This window comes from Ammodytes marinus (genome assembly GCF_949987685.1).
Source record: "Ammodytes marinus genome assembly, chromosome: 18".
Classification (NCBI taxonomy): domain Eukaryota; kingdom Metazoa; phylum Chordata; class Actinopteri; order Uranoscopiformes; family Ammodytidae; genus Ammodytes; species Ammodytes marinus.
The window spans coordinates 12,004,300-12,027,719 of record NC_137222.1 but is presented as its reverse complement, the minus strand read 5'-3'; the positions used below and the strand labels follow the sequence as shown (position 1 = coordinate 12,027,719).

The window sequence follows — 23,420 nt, the reverse complement described above, 5'->3', positions numbered from 1 at the left end:
TAGCATAGCCGAAGACCGAGTTTCTGTGGCTACAGGCGTCGTAGTTGCTATGCACTTCACACTAAACAACTGTGAAAAAGCATCGTCACAAAAACGTAATATCACCCCGGAAATAATTAACTGGTGGCCTTTAGCGCAGTGGATTTGGCTCGAGATTTAACAATGAAGAACAACAGCTGTCTTTGCACATAATTTGTGTGCAGTAAGATTGCACTCTTGAATTCCCCTTATTTGGTTCCTCCTGGCGACATTTACTCCTTTATGTTTCATCTAGCTCTTGTGCCGACTGGTCTCTAAAAAATATCAAATGAGTTTATAAATCAGTTGCCGGGCAAATGGCAGCGCTAAATGTTCATGTTACAGTCAGACTGAATCCACAGTGAACCACGTGGTTTGCAGGTGTATGTGTTGCACCTTAGGGTGACTGGAAGCTAGCCACAGGATGTAATCATCAACAATTCAAGGCCCATTTAAACAATTGCAGTTTGTTGATTATTTTCCCTCTCTGCTCCTTTCAGGGCCACACGGCTATGCTGAATAGTGGCTGCTGGCATCCCAAGATTAAAGAAGAGTTCATGACCTGCTCTAATGATGGGTGAGTTTGAAATAAATACATAAATTGCTTAAAAGGACTGTGTGAGCCCTGAACCTGTAACCCGGATCCACTACTTTACCTCTGTATGCAATATGGTCTACTGTTTGCCTTTGAACACTCTTTGTGTAATCCATTCCATTTTCAGAAGGAGAAACAATGACCAAACAAAATAGCCAATACAAGCATGGGCATATCAAACATTTTCTTTACCAGTACTGCAGTTCACTGTTGCTACCTATAAATAATGAATGAAGCTCATTTTGTTTTATTCCATATGGAAATTGTATTTTTTTTAAGTTCTACTGATCACACCGTCAAATATCCATTTACCTTGTCAGATGTATGTATGTGTGTGTGTGTGTGTGTGTGTGTGTTTTTCTCAACTCATATTTTTGTTCATTTTGTAAAAAAAAGGAAAGAGAAAATAAGAGTTTATTGAAATCTCAGGTTAAAAGGTAAAAATGAAACATGTAATACCTTGCCATTTGCAATTGCCTTCATAATTTCAACTGTTTAAAAAATGTCACCAGCAGGGAGTCCTCAAGTCCAGATTATTCCTCTTGTCAAGGGTAGCTTGTCCTCACGGCTGTGCATTCACACATGGCACAATTTATACTGTGTGTAGCCCACATGCAGCCCTCTCTTTGTATGCATTTATTTGAACCAGGACAACACTGCTGGAGATAATAACACGACACATACACAAACAAACGCACATATACAGTTTCAACCTTTTTTCTTCACAAAAGCCTAGCTTAAGCTGTCTTCTTCTACCTTTTTAAAAGCAGCACTAGCCCTGTATGACCGCAGAAGCTGTAACCCATTGCCCTGTGTGTATAGGTGTGAGTGAATGTTTGCGAAACATGTGCGACTTTGAGCGAGACCACAGTGATGAGTCTAAGTGAGTGTGACAGGCAGCAGTGCAGAAACCCAGGGCCTATCATCATTAGGCGGAAACAAGGGCCCGACTTTGTGGCCGGGCTGCGGGCCCCGTGTTTACCAGTGTTACTGCGCTCCCAGATGTGGAGGCTGGTTTATTTAGCTCTCGTTGAGGCTCTGGAAATCCTCCCCTGGCACGTTAGCACTGGGTGTTGCCCCTGGCCAGCTCGCAGGGAGAGCAGCGGAGAGAGAGAGCGCACAGGGAGCCATTCACAGGCACAGAGAGCAGCTGCATGTAAGGAGGGTTCACAGTAACAGAGATATGGAGAGAGGCAGTGACCGAGAGAGAGGGAGGGAGGGAGGGAGGGACCTCCTTTGGTGATTTACAGGTGAAAGATGATGTCCGTCTAACCCCACATCAAATCTATCATATCACGCTTTTACTTATCATCACACAGGGGCTATTCCTTGGTGATAAATTGCTTTCCGTCTCATAACTCTAGTGCAAACACAATGTAGCCACAAGGGTTTAAACAGGTGGCAAACATACAGGTCATATTACATTAGGCCACCTTGTATTTGTCCTCTGGTAACTCCTTGTTTTCAGATTTTAAAGGTTCAGTGTGTAGAATTGATTTGCATTTTTTCAGGACAGATTTGGTAGAAATTAAATTCATAAGTATGTTTTCTAAGTGTATACTCGCTTGAAAATAATAAAAAATGTATCTACGTAGAATAAGCAGTTTATATCTACACAGGAGCAATGCGCATCGCCATGTTACACGGCATGCTTCTACAGTAGCACAATACGGACAAACATTATGCGTTTTTATATAGTATATAGTGGGTGTCCACCGGAAATGCAGTTGTTGGAAGGAGTACTATAGAATAAATTAATTAATACATCTTCACTTAATCACTTCATATTGTGGAAAGACTTGAGGCAGTGGTGTATGATGCCATCTTTAGTAACTAGCTTCTTGAAGGCCTACGTATCTTCTGTAAATTCTCTGAGACGGAGGGGCTAGCAAGGGTGCAATCTAGATACTAGATACGGCTCAAATACTCCAATATTACACACTGTACCTTTTAGGGACTTCAGTAAATGTTTTAATAATTTTTAACGTCTCTTGAGATCCTCACAGCAGAGATTCTGTGGCTGTGTATTAAGATAGACAAAGGCCACCCACGTTGCTGATCCATCAAGATATGGAGGGGGTTCTGGATTTTACTAAAATGTAGCATGATTCTTGGAACTGAGCCCAGGACTGAATTTATGAGCACTCCTCCAATCTCAGCACACAAAACAGGTGCAAGCTTTCATTTTTTTTTAAACATCTTATTATCTAAATGACTCATTACAATTTTTTCTAGAGTAAGTTTTGAATATTTTTCCGGTCTATTGCACTCTCTTCTGGTGGTCGTCTCTTGCTCATCCTCATGTAGCTCCATCAGTAATGCTCCAGTTATTATGTAGGGACCATCAAACAATGTGTGTTCCTTTCTTTGCCCCTCACCACCTTGTGATGTATACTGCTCCCTCCACCAAAGGGCCATCTTTTGAACACCTATAGAAGCCGGACTGTAATCAGTGGGGCCTCTTAAGAATGGACAGGCAGTTGTCCAATAAGACCAGTGGGCGTCTGCTAGTGGCTGTGTCTTAGACATCAGACCACAACACCTAGGTTTTCTGTCTTTCTTCCTGTGTCAGCCTCGTTAGGAAGTCTTTGTTGTGTTTATTTGAATAGGTTATTAAGTATGATCACTGGACCGCCCAGCTCCTAAATGAAAGATCCCCCTAGTTGGATGGAATCTCATTCATAACGGCCACCTCCCAGCTCCTTGAATGATTTCATTTACCCAGACTTCTTTTCCCCCTGAGAGGAAGTGGATGAGAGGGAAGTACAGAGGAAGCATAATAATGCAGCAGCAGGGTGGTGGAGATTGTCCTTTGCACACTGAGGGTTGAATGGGGCTTCAGCAAGCAGAACTATGCAACTCAGGACGGTCAGTGAAAAGCATTTCTGCTCGGAACTGTTGTGAACATGTCAACATTTCACATTCACTCTCTTTGAGAGTCGCGTGATTGTAAAAAAGTTTTCCAACATAGTATGTGTTTGATCCAAGGGAGCCAAAAGCATTTAGCCACTTTGCTGAAAGACAGAACACCTGTTTGAAAATGGAGATTTATTTCTCAGAAAGTGAAGGCAATATGTGCTGGGTGTACTCCCAGTGGAAGTATTTATTTGGCAGGATTGAACTTGAAATAAAATTTAAAAAAAAATATGTCTGGGACTTTTTGTGAGCTGCAGCCTTTTTCTAATAGACAAAATCCTAAAAAGTATTGGCTGCAAATGCTTTAATATGTTGTTTTTGTGCCGCATATCGTAGAAATTTTAACAAGCTGTGACTTGAATTGTGGAAAGCTTTCCATTGTAGTGGCTTCAAGGACATGGCGCTGATGCTGCTTGGTTTAACTTTGTCTTTTTATAGTGCCCCAGTAGAACAATCAAAGATTCATGCTATGCTCATTTTTGGACTGAAATTTCAGCCAGTGAAGCCGACGATAGGACAAACGGCGACTTTCTAATTGGGACCACATGTTACTTCTGTTGAGTCTTGAGAACACACACTTGTGTACACACACATACACACAATTTGAGGAATGTTTCCAGAAGGTTTGAATGCCAGGGATTCCCTTCGTGCTGGCACGCTGTCAGGCCTGCAGCTGGATGTGGATGTGTATCTTTATGCAGGGAGACTAGGAGGTCAACACGGCAGGTCCCTTACTGCTCAAGAACAAACTATTTGTCATTATTACACACTCAAACCAAACACATTTTTGATACATGTGACATATTAGGGAGTTATCATTGGAGAGCATCCACATAAGTAGAAAGTCACACAGAGAAGATTCATGATGTGCTGCGTAGATAAACCCTGGTAATCAATGTTGTTTTTCTTGAATGGGAGAACGCAGCATATTTATCAAAGTGTGTGTTTATTTATTTTTTGTAACTTTGTTTAACTAAATTTTTTTCTCTCAACTTTTGTATCCTGTCCTACTTCGTCATTAATTGCATACTGATTTTGTAAAGTAAGTAGGTCATCTATTGTTAAATTCTCTCAGGCAAAGGCCCGGTGATAGCTTCCTTTTAGATTTTCTTTTAAGGGGAAAAGGTAATACTGCTTGGTTATTAAGAGCGATCTACGTGACGGAACAGGGGACGAATGGTGAGGACAGACATCACACATCACACATCACATCTTAGTATGTGCGAACATGTTGGGGCGATTCGCAGAGTTAGATGCATCAGGTTCATCCACAGTCCAGCTTGTCGCCCGCCTTACACTTCAAGTGTTCCATATCCTGCCCAAGAACGCACATACCATACCTTTACAGAGCGCATTCATCCTTCTTGTTCAATTTACAGCCATGGCTGGATTTTTGACTGACAGTAACCTTTGGTTCTCTACTGTGTGAATACAATGTTTGTTTCTCTTCTTATTGAACTACTGTAAATATGGGGCTGCTTCCTTATGGGGAAGTGGTGTGAAGGCATCTCATCGACCACATTGATTCAAATCTGACTTTGTTTAATTTTTGTACCTGTAGTGTGTGGTCTCACCTGCATTGCTGCAGCCTTCTAAGGTTGATCCCCCTCTTTGGAGAAACGCTAATCATTTATGTGAATCAGTATCTCTCAGTGAATCTGCGCATAGACAAGTGTTTCTTCTTTTTTCTTCCCTTTGCCCTTCCTTGTCTTCCGCTCCTAATCCGCCTTTCTCAGAAAAGAGCCCTAGTTAGTCAGTCAACCGGCCATCAGGCAACACCGCCTTTCCCCATCACTGCAATTCGACCAATGAACGACCCTTTACAAAATGTATGCTTTTCTTTCTTATCCCTCTCTCTCTCTTCCTTATCTCATCATCTGGGAAAGTGATCCTAGGCAACCGTCGCCCCCACTAGGCCTATAACCTGACCGACAGATAAAATCTGGGGCCTGGGGAGTTGTCACTCCTCACTTGATGTGTGAACAACTGTGTTACCTCGTAAAGCGCACACGCATGACTGAGGATGTATGGGTCTCATTTTATTACATTCACCCCTCGGTCTCTCAAGCATTTTGCGTGGGAAAAGGGGGCTGCTGATTGAAGGGAAAACAGGGTTGCAAGGGAGGAACAGGCGAAGGTATATCCCTCAAGTATTTTTGGTGGCTTCTTCCATGTCACATATGAATATTTTGACATCTCATACTCTTTTATTTTTATAACATTTCCGAAACAACCACCACCGGCCCCAGATGTTTATATCTTGACTGAGGAATTTTATATATTTTTTATAATTACTTATTATTTGATTTGATATTTAGTAGAGTAACTGTAAAAAAGTTGATTCCAGAGTACAACATTTTTGAGCCAGGAGTTTTTCCCTTCCGTGCCCTGCTCTGTGTCTGGCTCCTGACAGGTGAGGGTGTGCAGTCTTTGCCCTGTGCTCGTAGCCGGCTCAACACTGGTGGGCTCCAAAGCTCTCTGCTCTATCCCCCTGACAGCCGGCAGTGCCTTGTTTTGGAAAGAGCCCTTACGATAAATAGCATTCCAGGGTTTTGTGTGCTACGCGAAAGGTTATGTTGTCTTTATTGGCTTGACAGACGGCTACAGTCTTCTGTAAACGAAATAGAGATGTCTGCGCGAGGCAGCAGGTGGACCAATTTGTCATCCAGTCCCATGGCCCATCACTCTCTCTCATTCACTCTCACACATACACATGGATATCGGCTCGTGTAAACACTTAACTGCACAATAGGAGTTGCCTTCCGGTTGTACTGGATAGCCTCCTTTTTATTATACGTGGCGTTTGCATATTTTCTCTTACCCTGAAATAATTTTTTAAAATTATTTCAAGCTTTGGTTTATGTGGATTTAAACACAACTAAGCATCAAACAAAGTTGTATTTGACCCTTGCCAGTTCTCACTCAAACCACATGTCTTCAGCTGGCTTTTGTATCACATTGTTAGACTTATCCAAACACAGTTGAGTGTGTTAGTCTGTGACTTTGTAGCGGGCCACGGAGGAATCCTAGCCTGGCTGTTAGTAGCAGCCCTGCCGGTTTGTTTATACTCCTCTGCTGACCTCGTGACACCAAAGGTCATGATGCTCACTAAAGCAAGCAGTGGGTTGCAGACACATTTGGAAAGCGCTTTGTCTGACATGAGTGTTGGTGTGTGGATGTCTGAGAGGTTGGCTCAACATGGTTGTGTGAAGTCAGGTCGTTCAATGAAATAATGTGGAGGTGTACGGCTCTTGAGGTCACTTGGACTTTTGTCTTGTAATTTTTTACTTTCTATTGTAGCTCTTCTTTTTTTCATACATTTTTTTTAATCACCGCAACCTACCTTTTATAACACAACTTGTTCTGCGTTTCACAAAAGTCCTAAAATGACAAAGAGCTTGTTAAATGAAAAATTAAGCGACTTAGGTTAGCCATGCCAATTGCGGGGTCAAAGGTGAAATGTTCCACCTTGTTTTAACCTAAAACACTTGATTTATGCGGAAATACTGACAACAGCTGTAAGTAGCCTAATTCATATCCTTGCTCCAATGGTTTTTCTGACAGTTATTTACTTACTTTTTCATGTCTTAACAGGTTATTGAATCACATGAAGGCTAACTGTAATGAAGGTTGGCACTCAAGTTTAAGGTGTATTTTGTGTTTTATTCCTTGATTGATGGAACACTTATCTTCATTATACATTGTTTGAGTGCACAGGTATGTACATTCTAAAGTGGTTTGATGGATTAATTGAGTGTGCTTTTATTAAATAAAGTTGATTCTCTAGTAGGAAAAATACAACGTTTTAAGTCAGTATGTGTTCAATGTTTGAAATATAAACCTGTAACAGTCAAAGATTCTTGTTTTGCTTAAAATTTATGGAACAGCAACTTTTCTGTCTGAAAAGTCTGCATTTTAATTTCCTCCTTCTCAGCGGTCCAGGTTAGGTAATGTGTTCAAGGAGTGGAATGGAAGCTTCAGACATACCTGTCAGACTGATCTATTGTTCTGCTGCTGCTGACCCCTCACCCTGCAACTCAGAGCTGCCAAACCTTATGTTTTCGAGAAACGGCTGGGGCAGACTAAATCGCTACAATATTTCATAGTTTTTACAATGGTGGATTGTGTTGATGGCCAAATGTGCTTTGTGGGATAGATATTTAGTTTGATTCATGACAGTTCGATGAGGATACTTCACCTTGTCTGTCCACAGCACTGTGCGCACGTGGGACGTAAACTCAGAGAAAAAGCAGCACAAGTCTGTGTTCAAACCACGCTCCTTCCAGGGCAAGAAGGTCGTCCCCACATGCTGCACCTACAGCCGAGATGGGAAGCTCATTGCAGCAGGCTGCCAGGACGGCACCATCCAGATCTGGGACAGAAACCTCAGTGTGAGTCTTACAAACGCACATGCGCACACACACACACATACACATACATATACACATACACATACACACATACCAACCACCACAAAGTTCAGTAGGTTGTAAACATAGGATGTTTGTTTTGTTATGGCCTAGGGTGCAGAGTCATGAGACTCGGGTCGTCCGGTCACAGGGCAGAGATGTCAGAGTTCAACAAGTCAACAACACTGAACAGAATTCAAAATGCCTGGCTTTTAAATTGACTTTTCTTTTTCAAACTGGGAGTAGTTGAGAGTATTATTAAATAGCCTGTCTGACCTGTATTGACTCTGTTATCACATTAATTGGGTGCGTAGCGGTGAGCCTGGGCCTGAGTCACTTTTACAACCTCTAGAAACAAGAGTATACACTCACTTTACAGACATGTTATAGGCCTTTCACACCGCCGCAAAATCGGAGCTAGTTCTGGGCTTGTTCGGAGTTAGAGCCAGTGTTTTGGTTTCACACCGCCAGAGAGCCTGCTCCGGGCCGTAAAAACCGGGGGAACTCATACCCCAGGATTGAGCAGGGTTTGATAAGAACTGCTTGCGCGAACGGTTGGGGGAGGGATTATCCTGACCAACCAGAGCAACTCAAACCTCATGCCCGCCATATTTAAAAACACCGCTACTACGAGACGTAAACATAACATAATTACCGAACGTAGCGAACAAATTGACCGGCGAGAATACGCTGTATGGGTCCTGTTTGCTTAAGAAAGCAAAGCGAGAGCCAACAAGTGTAAAAATAAGACGTATTCGCCGCTGTTGTTGTGCTTAAAGCTAGCGGTAGCTTTAGCGTTAGCCACAAGAGCAGCGGCGTCGGATGACGTACACACACGTTTACAGTGACGTCATGACGTTGCTCTCTTGCCTGTTTCCGGTCGATGTGAAACCAACCGGTTCATAACTGGGATAAGGCTGTAACCAGTTTTGAACTGACCCCAACACCAGCCTGGAACTGACTCTTGGTTCATTTTGGTGTGAAAGGCCTATTAGAGGATATGTGATGCTGTACTTAGACACAGACATAAACATGCTGATGATAGGTAGCTAGTTATATGTTTATAATTTTCACAATTTTTGTTTAGTGATAGTATGCCACCATTCATTAATTACACTAGTATAACTGAGGCTGATTGTAATGGTATAAGTTGTCTAGGTACTTAAATAAAACAAAAGTACTAGACACATTTACACACCCAGTTAGACTATCATCAACGTGATCAAGTAGTTAAGATATTTCAATCTTGGCCATTGTGGTCCTGAAGCCAACATTGCCATCCCTAGAGCCTGGCCGCTAGCACAGCTTAAAATAGCTGATTATGTCACCGAATTAACTGATGTGTGATGATTGAGTCGAGTTGCATAAACGTTACTGGGAGGCCCAATCACAATTTTCCCTCTGTACATTTTCCACTATTAGTTAATTAGGCAATTAAGCAATCACAGTGTTCATTCCATTCTTCAAGATTTACATTGTTGAGGTAATAGTTGATCTTGGCTCCTAAGTAGCTCTCACTTTATTTGGATGTCTTCACTCAAGTTATTTGACAAATCGTCACTGTGGATAAAAATGACTTCCATTCATGGCTAGAGAATACATCTCCTCCATCTTTCAGCAAGTAGGTCTTCTGGGTCTCTGGAAAGTATTACACCTTAAGTTAACCCATTCCTGTGTGTCTACTCAGCAGTGTTTGCCATTGGTGACACATCTCTGGTTAGTGTATGGGCAAGAAAAGGAAATAACTCGCTGTTGTTTCATTTTTGATCAGGGACAAAGCAGTTCTGGCAGCTTACGGCTCACTTGCTGGTTCACACAAAATTCACCTCCGTGAAACAGATGGGAAGAGTTTAAAACAAAAAGTGCTTTTCTGTTTAAGAGAGGACTTGGGGGACCTGCAGCGCTCATAATTCAGTATTTTCAAAGATGACATATTTCAGGCAACATTACGGTTTGGTATTGCTCTTTTGCAAACATGATTTGACATGTTGCTCTTTCCAAGGTGTGATAAATAATTTGTGGTTGCTCACATGGGAGTCCTAAAACCCTGTAAACCAACATTTTAAGATGGGTAATACAATTACCCACAGATCTTGCTAAAAACAAGACAACCAGTGTCCACTATAAGACCATTATTTTCCGGCATAAGACATTTAAGCTGTTTTTTTCCGCCCTCCATGTTTTGGCACATATCTATTCTAATTATTTAGTTCTACTTCATATCCTTTTATCAGCCCAACCACCATATGTGGACAAGGTTGAATGCTTCCGTTATTTCATACGGGAATAGTGACGGTGACAATTAAGCTGCAGTTAGTGAGTTGGAACAGCTTGATTGGACAGAGAGGCTTATCCAGATTAGTCAAATGGGAAGTAGGCTACATGATAATTACTCTAAAAACAGCCAACTTTGTGATCGCAGCACACACAATAACTGCAGTTAAACGGAGGAATGTTGCTATTGTTAGAGCTTTTGTGCTTCCATGTAACCATATTGTATAGTGTTTCTCCTTCCCTCCACTCACCCATCATCCCAGCCCCTGTATGCTTTGAGTGATTGGGTTAAAGCTCTCCAAATTTATTACCCCTCTTTCTCCAAACTAAATATTTACCCTGAGTCCCATAGCAGCTTACAATAGTCATGTCTGTTGCCTGACCATTGGAGCCTGTCCTGTCTGAATGGCTCAAGCATTTAGTTGGTGCCCTCTGCCCTAATCAGCAACCTGTGCTGTGGACTTGAATTCAGCCACAAGCCTAAAAAGGAGTTGAACCTCCCCCCCTCCCCCTGATGCTTTTATTGTTGCCCCCTCCCCTGCTCCAAAGAGGCCTATATCTCCTGTTGTATCGCCACTATTACTCATGGCCAGAATATGCAGGCAGATCAATCACGATCAATCATGTGCGTCAACTTGATCCTGAGCTCAGCTTGAAGAGAAGCTATTGAAGATGACACATGGTGCTCTTAAACCCCGACGTGAGCTGATTGATCCTACGATGGGAGTCAAGTAGGTCACTTTGAGTGGACTGCCACAGAGAGTGATTGCATGCTCATTCTCTGACCAGCAACTCTGGCACCGACCCCAGTGCCAGAGTTACGGTAAATGGTTGCCAGGTAATGTCCATACTGCGAGGGTTGAGGGTGCACACCTTCGTTCTAAAAACGTTACCACAGAGACCAGGGGAATGTTATGATGTCATTGGTGGACAGAGACCTTTCCAGACTTCAAGACAGGGTCCCAAATGAAGTGGTTTTGATGAACTACTCAGATGGGGAGTGGTATCATGAGATTACATTCTCTTATTTGCTGGCTTTGTCAGTGCAAGCGTTTTATTATGAAAGAATCCAGATTTATTTTTCATCACGCAACAGCCTGTTTTTATTCCAGTCAAACACATTTTGCAGAAATTGACCACCGGTGCTGGCCAGCACATCATTTACATTTAACAGCCAAATAGGAGTATACTATAGTATCACTATAAACTAGTAACTATTTGGATCATAAAAGATGGGTCTGTAGATTTAAAAAAAGACAATCACAGAAGAACATATTAAAGTCCAATGAAACTGTGAACCAGCCCACGACATGAATATATCTTCATGGAGGCGTTTACAATGCCATCAAACCAACCCACCAGGCTATCTTAGACAGTCTAATTGTAAATATTTACACCGAATCTCAGTCCGCCGGACTCCATTGGGACCTGCCCATTATAGCCATTGTCACAAAGTCAGATCTTCCTTCTTTCAACCCTTTTTCACATGTGTGGACATACAGTCACTAAATGACTTTCAAGATGTGCTTTAAATCAAGTGACTGTCACAGCTTTCAATGCCCATGTTTCAACCCTGAACCAACACTTTGAAAGTACAGAATCCAACTTTTTTTGTAGCTGACCCATAGGGGTACTCTCACTCTGTCGCACGCACACACACACACACACACACACACACACACACACACACACACACACACACACACACACACACACACACACACACACACACACACACACACACACACACACACACACACACACACACACACACACACACACACATAAACACACACACATAAACACACACACACACACACACACACACGGCTTCACCATCACCACTCAATGTTTTCCATGAAAGATCAGAGCAGCTGTTGAGGACTGTGGTTTGGCCACTTGATCCTGGCAGAGGTCAGAGTGAGATGTTACAACTGACTGCACTGTGGACATCACTCAAGTCTTTCAGGTGCGCGCTTGTAAAAGTATGGAGGTTGGGGCAAGCCAGGAGCCCAGCGGTATTTATAATGATTCTCAGATAGCGTGGTTGGGAACAGTTGGCCCCTGTGGTAGATTGTTATCATAGTCTGCTGAGAAAGAAATGCTATTTATCAACTCCTGCTGCTGAACGGGTGCAATGGTGCATTAGGGCCCTGTGTGTGTGTGTGCACAACCTTATATAAAACGGTATTCATGCATATCTGTCAATAGAAAAACTGCCATTGGCTTGATGAATAAAACCGTGACAATTTAGGCCAGAGAGAAGGACACAGCGTACAGAGGATGTCACAAGGCCGGAGAGAAGTTTCAAACGGTGTGTGTGTGTGAGAATCCGGTTTCACAAGCCGGCTGTGTAGATTATCACGGGAAGCAAACACCGTGGCATCTACCATTGCCGGCCAACATCAGGATAGTAAATAAACACTCAAGCTTTCACAACAGCAGTACATGATCTAGAAATAGCCGCAGTGGGTGTGTGTTTGCAATAAGCACCCAGAATAGCCTCTAGCTACCTATTCAAGGCACTACTTTAACAGACTGCAAATTGAAATCATTCCTATTATTTCCCGCCTTGTATTTATTAGGCTCAAATATGTTTGACTGACCCCCTTTTGCGTCCCTGTCTCTGTTTTTCTTTTCCTAATTTACTGCAGAGTTGTGCAAAAATTGTCTTTTTCACAATTCACCTGTTAGTCTGGTAAAGTGAGAGAATGTTTTATAAATATATATAATCTGGCATGCTGAAAATATTTCTTTTCAGTGCGAACAAAACACTGAAGACAGTCTAACATAACTATAAAACATGAAAGTGGTTGAAACGCAGCATGTACTAACAGCACATGTGGTCAATCTTGGAGAGAAAGACGTCAGAGAAAAAAAAAGAACACATGGGCCGAACAAGAGTTCATAACTTTTCAGCTTGTTGACCTGAGAAAACCTGTGGCTTTAGTGCAAAAGCATTTGTTTTGATGCTTCTCCACAATTCTCTTTGGAGTTGCGTAAAAACAGCTTTCATCACCGTCTCCTTGCAGGATATTTATGGTGTATTTTCTAAATGTTTTGGGGTGATATATTCTTTCTCACCCTGCTACTCGGACCCCTTCAGAGAACACTATTATTATCCTACAAACTGTAGAAACCGTGCCTTGACTGTCCTCTCCACTAGACCCATTCAGTTCTGTGTAACAGTTCCGAAGACTATAACAAGACAATGGTTCATTAGCAGACAACTCTCACTGTTAATAGTCCGCTGACTTCAGGCAAACCAATTTGTTGTGCCTACCATGCATAGATAAATGTTGTATGCTTAGATACGCTCCCATTGTCCGTGGGCACATGTCACAGCTGTGCATTAGGTCATTGTGATTGCATGATTGAATGTCTTTGTTTGAGGTTCTGCAACCGCCACGGTAAGAGTATAGTTGTTTGACTTGGTTTTTAGTTTTACACGTTATGCCTTACCTGCTGATTGGCATGCCTGAGATAACCTGTCTGGCTAAGCTGTTCCCCGTCTGCTGTAAGATTGTAAAATTAAGTTTTTATATTAAACTGACCTTTGGCTCTTTTTCTTGTCAAGTCAAGTAAATTCCAATGCAGCAAATCAAAGAATAGGAAGACAATCTAAGATAACAAACGAGGAGAATGGATTTGAGTCAAGGGTAATATATGAGTAAAATGATGATGGCAGGCAGAAAAATTATCCCTTGAGACACTTTAGAGGCTAAGTGGCCAAGACCTGACAAAAGTGGAATCCATTTTATCTACAGTTCAAGGTAACAGTGTTATCTGTCTGGACCAAGTTAATAACTTCCCTCCGTTTACTCTGGAAGACTCTGGAAGTGAAGCCTGGCCTCGGTTCCTTCTTGTATCATAAGGACACATCACTCATTCACCTCACGCTCCACTCTCTCCTACTCTTTTTTTTGCCATTATTTGCTCTATCTTATCTGTCTTCCACACTCTGTGCTCACTTCAAATTCCTTATCAGCCTCCCAGAGTCAAAAGCCCGTATTGCTGCAATTCTCTTTTCACTGATTTATTTGCATTCCGTTGAGAATTAATGAAAATGTAGCCGTATAAACCAAGGTTATGTTTGTTTGAGTGTTAGCAAGCCTAGTTCCCAGACCATTGCTTCACCACTGTCTTTTAATGATCGATCTCTCTAATCTTGCTGTATGCCGCCCAGGTAAAGCTAAGGGCCCTGAGTAAGTCAATGTGGGAAAAGATGGAGGCATCAAGGCATTGCAATTAGTACAGAAAAAATATGTTGATTTGTTACAGATGGAAAATAACTGGACAGCAATCTTTTAAGTCATTGTTCAGCCTCTCAGAAATAAGAATGTGCTGCTTTTCTGTATTCTGCTCCACATCCTTGCACATTAAGTATCTTTGAATTTCGAACAAGCAATTTGAAGACGTTACCATGGAAATTGTATAGACTAAATGAATATTTTACATTGGTTCAGATTAATGAATAATGAAAAGTTGCGTCAGCTACTTGTAAAATCTGGAGTAAAATAAATTAAATCTTCTATTTTTTTTCAAAGAGTGTGAGAAAGATAGAGAGAATTGTGAGAAAGATAGAGAGAATTACGTGTGGGGGGGGGGGGTTAAGGGGATGTTGAGCTGGGTTATTTCCAGCCTCGATCTTCAGACCTTGGCACACACACTCGCTCTATACTAGAGTAGTGAACCACTTGCACAGAGTGAGCACTGAGAAAGAACATTGAATGTCTGGCTATCTTGGAAACAGCTGTTTACATGAGAAGTTAATACGCTTCTGTTTGCGAGAAAGAACACTGCTAACAGTGGCTGGGATTAATTAGGCATAATTTGGACGACTTTTCCAATTTGGTGTACACTAATTTGTCACTGTTTCTGAAATATCCCTAATATGCCACTAACGCTCCTGTTTCTCCTCAAACTGATTAAAACAACTCTTCATCTGTTTGTTATCCCTCAAACTGCAAAGCTGAGACTCCATTCCATTCCCTCCTAGCTTTTGTAATCAGTCTGTTACACCTCTATACAATGACCCTTAGCTGAAATGTCATTTAGCCTACTTGGTTTTCAGTGATACATGCTGATCATCACAGCCAAGTTAAGCAAGATCACATTCTCATATACAGCAACATGCCGTGGAAATAGTTACAGGGGCAGAATCATACACATGGTTTGCTGGCAAAGACCTTGATGGTGGGAACACTGCCTGGGAGATTGTTATATTCAGTGTGCCGAGAACCTTGTCTTTTTCCATTGTAAGCTGCTCTGTCTTGCGTTAGATCTGCACCGTCTCTACTTCAGAATAACTTGTACCCATATTTAGGGATTTAACTAGTTGTTTTCTTTCATGATCAGTTAACCTGCTTATTACGTTCTTGAAAATAATGAACAATAATGTCCATAACTTCCATATAGCCCAAAGGTGAAGTCTTTAATATTTCTTTCAAACAGATTCTGTTTACTATCACGCGAGCAACACATCAACACGAGAAGCTGGAACTAGGGACAGTTTGACATTTTTTGGGAACAATTATTAATCAGATTATCAAAATGGTTGCACAATCGTTGATGATGTAAAAATGATACCAAATCATCAAATGACCCCATATTTTATCAGATTGGAAGCAAAATTGTCAATATTCTGTCATTGTCACTGGTGGTTGCAGATATTTTGAAGTTAGAGTTTAGCATAGTTGTTAATATCTGACACTTACATAGCACCCTTTTAGCAGGACTCGAATTTGCAACCTTTTTGGGCGCATATGCAACCAAAATGTAATCAGTGCGAACCTCAATATATATTTGTGAGCATCTGTGCATCTATCAAGTCAAAAAGAGAATGTCATGCCCTGTTTAGGAAAGGCTTATAATAAGAATTCATTAAAAGGGCAATGTTCGCCCACTGCAGCAGGTAAAAGGGTGGCATTGGCTGCTAATCTGCTTCATATTTAAATGTATAGTACAGTGATCAAGCAGAAATGGAAACTGAATGAAATGTCTTTTTGTTATCTCAGTGACCAAGTGAAATGGCTTCAACTAAAGCAGAACAGTTTCATACTGTAGTACATCAGGAGATTATAAGAACTCTTTTAATATTGATGACCAGTAGAGACAGAGGCAGCGTGTTTATGGAAAAGTCAGAGAGAGCTATGATGACTGCACTCTTTATTCATTTTGTTCTGTAATTAATGATCAATTACATTAAGTCTAGACTGTATTGTCCTTTTGAGACTAGTCTGCAATTCATATATATATGCCGGTAAATAAATCAACTTCTGTATTTGCTCAAGCATTTGTTCCTCTCACTTGCACCTTACTGTTATAAGACAGACACAAACAGAAATGATTTGTTGCTATCATACATTCTCTCTCATACACGTTCACTTCCATACACACAGACCATGATGTGGAATATTGAAATGGCAGTTCGACCTTTTATTTGACCTTTTCAATGCCGGTCACATGTTAATGCCAGTCCGTAGCCGTTTATATGGGACCTAAGTCTGAAGCTGTATTATTGTTACACATCACCTTCTGAACCATGAACACCATTACACATAAATAAATCTATGTCTTCCACTAAATTTTATTCTCAGGTCCATACAAAGTTCCACTGTCGGCAAGCACACATTCCAGGATCGGAAACCTCCTGCCTCGCCTTTTCCTATGATGGCGTGACTCTGGCTTCACGTGGGGGTAAGAAGGAGAGCATATAGTACAAATAGCAAATACCAGGAGCCACCACCATCAAAACATAGAAGACTTCCAAGACATCTACACACAAACATTTGCAATTTTCTCCACCAGGTGTGATCTATTCCGGAGGTTTCTAGAGCCTCGTTTCCACTGGGTGGAAAGTTAGGTAGGGTCCCAAAATAAGCAAGCTGAGCCCCTCCTATTTTTGGGGACTCTTAAGTTTGGGGTACCAACCCATCTGAAAAGGTCCCGAAAGGGTGGACCTACACACAGGCAGTCCGTTGATTGGTCCACAGAATCATCTCCGTGTTAAACCGCCGTGTGTAATCACCTAGGCAAGAGTGAGGAGACTTGTGTTTAGCTAAACATATCGGCACACAGCTCTTTTTATTGTGTGGCGTTTTTTTCCTATTTCATTAAGTTAATCAGCGGGCTACACTGTCCCACTGCTACAATGTCACCTTAGTGACATTTAAATACGTTCTTTGAAGTAAATCACAAAATCTACACTTTACCTGTTGTCTCCATCTATTTTCTAGGTGATGATACCTTGAAGACATGGGATATCCGAAACTTCAAGAAGCCTGTGAATGTAGCTACTGGACTGACCAACTACTTTTCTATGTGAGATGAGATCTTAAATTAAAAGATGCCTGATTACTAGTAAATTATGTGTGGATTATGAACTGATGATATTGTTGATGTGCCGTTTTCCTTATTAGGACTGACTGCTGTTTCAGCCCAGATGACAAGCTTCTTGTAACAGGGACTTCAGTCAAGAAAGACGAGGGAAACGGGAAGTTGGTTTTCTTTGACCGAACTTCCTTCCAGAAGGTCTATGAAATAGAAGTCACCAATTCAGTAAGTTCTGTCTCAATCCCTAAAACCACAACTTTTTCTCATTGCAAGATGTTTTTCATCTGGTCGATGTGATTTTGTTGTTTACAAACCAAAATGACCCAAAATGATACACAATGGGGAAAAAAACAACAAAATGAATCCACAATGAAAAATAATGAAAAGAATGTGCATGCCATATCTACTCCGTTTAAGTAGTCTGAGCAAAAGAAAACGGTTACCTCAAAAAAAAAACTAATTTGGATAGAACAGCAGTTGTTTAAGGCCACATTTTGAAATCTTCCAGACAGAAATATAGAAGTATTTATTTTCCTCTTTTTCCCATCACAGGATTATTCAAATGGTTTCAAACTTTATTCATTTGTCTATATTTATTCATTTCTAACAGCAAAGTTGTAGTAGTATAAACCACAGGAATTTAGAGACACATCCAGAAAGCTTCAGTTATGTATAATTATGGAGTAATAATGCTATTGACTCAAGTCTAGTGAAATCACCCTTACATTCCTTTTGATTTAATGTCAGTAAAGCAGTTAGTTTTGCTTTTTCCAATCGTCTGGCTGTAACTACTAGACCGTTTCCCTTTAAATCACTGAGTCTGAAGCCTGTCATTTCTCAGCAACATAGGCGAGTGTATTTTCTCCAGCTTTAAACCGAATGAAAGATTGACGGTAGCAGTTCTTTTGTGAGGTAGGAGGGCGGTCGAGAGGAAAATGAGAAGATTTACGGAAGGGATTGAAGGCTTTAAAAAAAATGATTAGTGGCAAGCTTGGAGAAAGTGGAGTAATGTGACCTTTTTTTTTCTTGCAAGTCATTCCCACAAAGCCTTGGCAGGGCAGCTATTGACGATTTTATTTGTACTGCCTTTGAGTTACATTTAAAATTAAATTATCAGCAAGTTCCATTCACATGCGCAGACTACTTCTATGTACTTTACACTAATCCTGCCTTCTCAGAAATCCATTTGGTGAGGGCAACCAGCCATAGGCGCTAAAACAATGAAGGGCAGAGGTGCTGTCTTCAGTAGAAAACTTTTTTTTATGTTTTGCTTCCTGCTCTTCCTCCTCCTCCATCTCTTTTTTTTCCAACAGATTTAGCACTGTGTATCTGTAGTCATAACAGTGAGGTCTGACAGAGGCTAATGGCTTCTTACTTGGTCTCTCTGACTAAGGCATGACACTTTCACACGGGCCGTGAACATGTTTGAGGGAGAAAAAAAGCTGGGTTTGTGTTTCCATGTATCTCCCTTTTCTGCCAGCCAGCTGCTGTTAACTTGCTTGGCACTGCATCCACACTAAGTGCACACCCCAATGCATAACTGAGAGGAGGGGAGGGCAGTCTGTTCTTTTTGTTTGACCCATTGTATCAGAGATTTTTTTGTCACTTCCTTATCTAAGTATTACTTTTTAGAGTTATTCAAAGGTGGAGTCAGTCGGAGAATGCTTGAGATCAAATTCACTTCTCTGCCAACAACAGTGAATATATCATGATCCACTACCTGTATGTATGTATGTTGTTATATATATATGTACCTGTGTGCATGCTGTCATGGAATTGAAATACCAACCTTTAAAAGATGAGAATATAGTCAATTAATACGAGGTGACACAATGTTTAAATACAAAAATAGAACAGATCTTTAATGTTTGCAAACATGAGTCAAGACAACAATCAAGCAATGGGATTGTGTGAAATGACCACCGATAGGCGGTCATACAGAGAGTTTATAGGGAAATCTAATTACGCACGAACATTCCAGCCTACGTACAAGATTCTCCTCAGTCAGAGAATTGTTAGTTATCTTGCAGACACAGAGCTCCGGAGCCATCTCAGTCAAAACATACATTCCCGTACGCCGTTTGAGTATCTCAGAACATAATCAGAACATAACAACCTTCACCATACGGTCAGAACCTTCACCATAAGGTCAGGTCAGAACTTTTGTTGATTAACTTATGCTTATTTAGAGTCAAGATGGCATTAGTCTTATATAAACACATAATTATTATGACTGTAATAAAGAATTCCACAACAATGCAAAAAAAAAATCCAGTATTAATACACCTCCTATGCTCTGTAAACGAGCATATTGCGAGCTACGGTGAGCCCACGTTGTTTAAATACCCATTAACAGAACCTAGACTGTGTATTAACACTTTTTTTTTTGTTTCAGTGGATTTTGACAACAAATGTTCTCCAGAATTGCTGTCTCCACCTTTTAAGCTGTGGATTCTACTGTATATAAAAATAATTTGAGCTTTCCAGTCTTGCATGTACTTATTAACTTCAGACTGTCGTCGTCTGAAGTTAGAATAGTAAAGGCGCTAGAATAGCACTTTTGACATCAAAATACTCCCTGTCAGTAGCTCGGTACTCAGGATTTAAAACCAGGGGATGGTGTGTAGATGATGCTGCAACATGCCACCAAACCTAACCGAGCAGAATAGGGCTCTCCAATTCAAATACACTTTACTTTTGAATGTTCAGTTTTAATGGTGTCACTCAAACACAGTAGGTGGCATTCACTTGTGTACAACTTAATATGGATTGTCTGTCATCTATACCAAGCAAACCATCATCATATGATTGCTTTAAGGTCTTACTGCAGAGTGTACATAAACGTTTCTAAACTGAATCAGCTGTATCATTTGCACCCACTTCACTGTGGTGACTGTATTGCTATAGGAAGAATCAAAGAAAGACCTCAGATATTTTGGGTCAAAGTGTCTAGAACTTTACGACCCTCCTCGTTCTTTGCATCCCTCCATGGCAGTTTGTCTTCTCTTTCACTTAACTAAAGAGGGTAAACATTTGGAAGTGATTTTTCCATTGGCCTTTCACTCGTTCGACTTTCTACTTCTTTTAAACTCTGAAAGTTTCAGCTCTGTTTCACTGGAAGTACAGCAAAACCTTGTTCTGTTTGCCCTCACCCATTATGCTCTACAGAAATCCAGTAGATTTCCCACTAAATCCAACACGGTGCCATGCAAACAATGCAGTCTGCCAATTGCTTTGGCAATGGTTTTATTTGTGTTCATTGTGATAACCTCTCAATATACTATGGTTCAGGAGGATTAAAGTCATTTAACCTCTGTGGAAGTATGACTTGAAGCCCATCAGATATTTGAGCAGTTTCTTCTAGACATAATTGTATTACATCCGTTTGAATAGAAGCTACACATTGTGCTTCAACATGGTGTAGGTTGGCCACACTGATTGCACAAGGAAGTAGGGGAAAATAAGTTGTGTTTGAATGTCTTTGAATCGTCATCGGAATATCTCAAAATCGAACAGACATTCAAGTTTTTTTTGTGGCATTTTGAAATTTAATTGGATACATTTTTGATAGTTTTTGAAAAATTCATCCCCTCCTCACAACCCTCTGACCATTCCTTTACCAATCTGACTGTAACTAGATCTCACACGCCAAATTGTATTGGTAGCTTTCTTCCCCTTTTCGGTGGGAATCATTTTGATGCAGTAAAATCTAGTTTTGCAGCAGATCAGTTATATCTAGTCGACATGCACTCAGTGAACCTGATGAATGTGCTATTTACTATGTTTACATCAGCCGTCTACTTCTCGGATGGCCCGAGAATTTAAGTGCAGTCTCTATAAAGTGGCGTACCAGGCAGGCGAGTGAAAGGAAAGGCCACCAATCATTTCTACCTAAACAGTCTACATCACCCCAGACCTGGAGATCTGGGGTGCGCTTGGGAGCGGAGGTTGCTTGAGGACCATTTGGTAAATACATGAGACATTCTTAAGCTTATCTTAGTCCATCAAAAGGGGCAGAAACCAGGTAAGACCCAGCCGACTATCAAAGCACTGTGCTTTTGGCTGGATTTCAAATGGGGGCCAACGGAAACCTGCCACCCTCATTCACTTTCTGTAAATATGAGCATCTATTTCCATGTGCAGTATGTGTATGTAGCCACATTTCCCCTTGTAAGCTTGTGTGTATTTTCCAGTACTTAGTATCTTTTGATCTCCTTCCATTTTGCAATATTCATCAAGTACTTTTTGTTGCATCTCTGACCCTCATTTCCTGTCATTTCTCAACTATTGTTATAAAATAAAGGCCCCTAGAATGATTTTTAAAGGCCACCTAGTATGGGAAATGAACTTTTTCATGTTTATTCAACATTAATATGGCTTCCCAGTGTGACTTTAGACACCCAAAGTATGAGAAAAAAACAAACATCTCTCTCTCTTTTTTGCCACCTCCACCTTTCTGAAACCTGTGTCCAAAGACTCCAATCAGATTTCTCTCCCTATATAAAGTCACAAGGGGAGAAACCTAACTAAGCACTACCTCCACCTGTGATAAGCATGACCCCAGATACCCCTGAATCTAACTGGCAGTCTAAACCGGCAGTGAGATTCAGGGCCAATCACAGCATACTGGGCTTTTTGGAAGGCGGGGCTTAAAGAGACAGGCTGTATAACGGAGAGTTTCAGACAGAGGCTGAAAAGAGGAGATTCAGGAACTGGACTGTGAGAAATATAAAGTTTATTTTTTTGGACACAACACCATGAAAACTGTTTCTTGTAGAAACCCAAATTACAATTTTGAACCTGAACATATGCATAATATGTTGCCTTTAAAAAGTGTAAAAATGCACAACTTGGGTAACACCAACTTGTTATTGATGCTGTCTTAATAAATGGATTGGTTATCAGCATTGGGGGGGTCACCCACACCTTTGCTAGCTGCTATTTGCCCATGCCACACCTAAGCACCTCATGCTTGATGGCTCTTAAACAGTGAGCTGCTCCCTGTGCCATGCTCCGTAAGAAGCCCCTTGATACGAATGGTTGCTCTTTCATCCTTAGTAAGAACAGTCAAGCTTGAAAGGTAGAAGGGAGGCCTTAACTCCCTTCTTTCTTGTGCATCTTACCAAGTAAATCTAGCAAGATGTAAAAACCCAGCTGTTCCAGTAAGGCAGTTCACAGTAATTACAGACTTCTCGGACGTACGCCCACACGGTTTGTATCTCAGGTGTTAAGTCTAGATTTCAACTTTCCTACTGCATTCAGTCGCTCTTGTGTAGCCTAGTCTTTCAGAAGCGGTGCACATTTGGATCCACTCGCCAGCAACTAAACAAAGAACACATCTGTGACTGAGTCCTATTAGTGCTGCATAACTTTTATTTCATAATAAGCATACATATTGGGGCGAATGGCTTTTGTCTTGATTTTACGACTAATCTGCCTTTGGTATTTTAATCTGATGGGACTTGAGAAGGCTTCTACTGAAGCACCGACTGATTAAAGTTTCCTCCTTCATGATGTGATGTAATTTTGTGGACATGTAGCATAAACAGGGGGTTCCTAGAGTGTAAACACGCTGCTCTAAATATCTGGAAAGGCTGAGCTGCGCTTGGCTCTCTAAGGCAGTAGGTCCAGCTGCTGTGGGCCCCACTGAACTGCTCTGCTTTGAGGCTGCTCTGCTCTTTCTGTTTGACTTGTTTCACTGCTGACAGAATGATTTGTTTGGGTCTGAAGAGGTTGTTTTCTGAACTTGGCTGGCCCGCAGTCAACCTGACTGTGTTGTCACATTATTTTGGTTTCATTACTAGCCTGAATTGGGCTGTTGTATGTGTTGTCGCTGTACTGCGTATTGGGGGAATTCTTTGAGCTTTGAACAT

The 23,420-nt window shown here is 41.2% G+C and overlaps 1 protein-coding gene across 2 annotated transcripts in view; it reads left to right on the top strand.

Annotated features, from left to right (window-relative positions):
• The window catches only part of wdr70 (WD repeat domain 70), a 39,325-nt gene that overhangs the window by 8,631 nt on the left and 7,274 nt on the right, over nucleotides 1-23,420 (top strand). For both annotated transcript variants that reach the window (XM_080046697.1, XM_080046696.1), the window contains exons 9-13: nucleotides 519-595; nucleotides 7,743-7,920; nucleotides 16,812-16,911; nucleotides 17,451-17,535; nucleotides 17,634-17,772. In XM_080046697.1, the coding sequence (XP_079902823.1) occupies nucleotides 519-595; nucleotides 7,743-7,920; nucleotides 16,812-16,911; nucleotides 17,451-17,535; nucleotides 17,634-17,772 (579 nt within the window). The remainder of the gene's footprint in view (nucleotides 1-518; nucleotides 596-7,742; nucleotides 7,921-16,811; nucleotides 16,912-17,450; nucleotides 17,536-17,633; nucleotides 17,773-23,420) is intronic.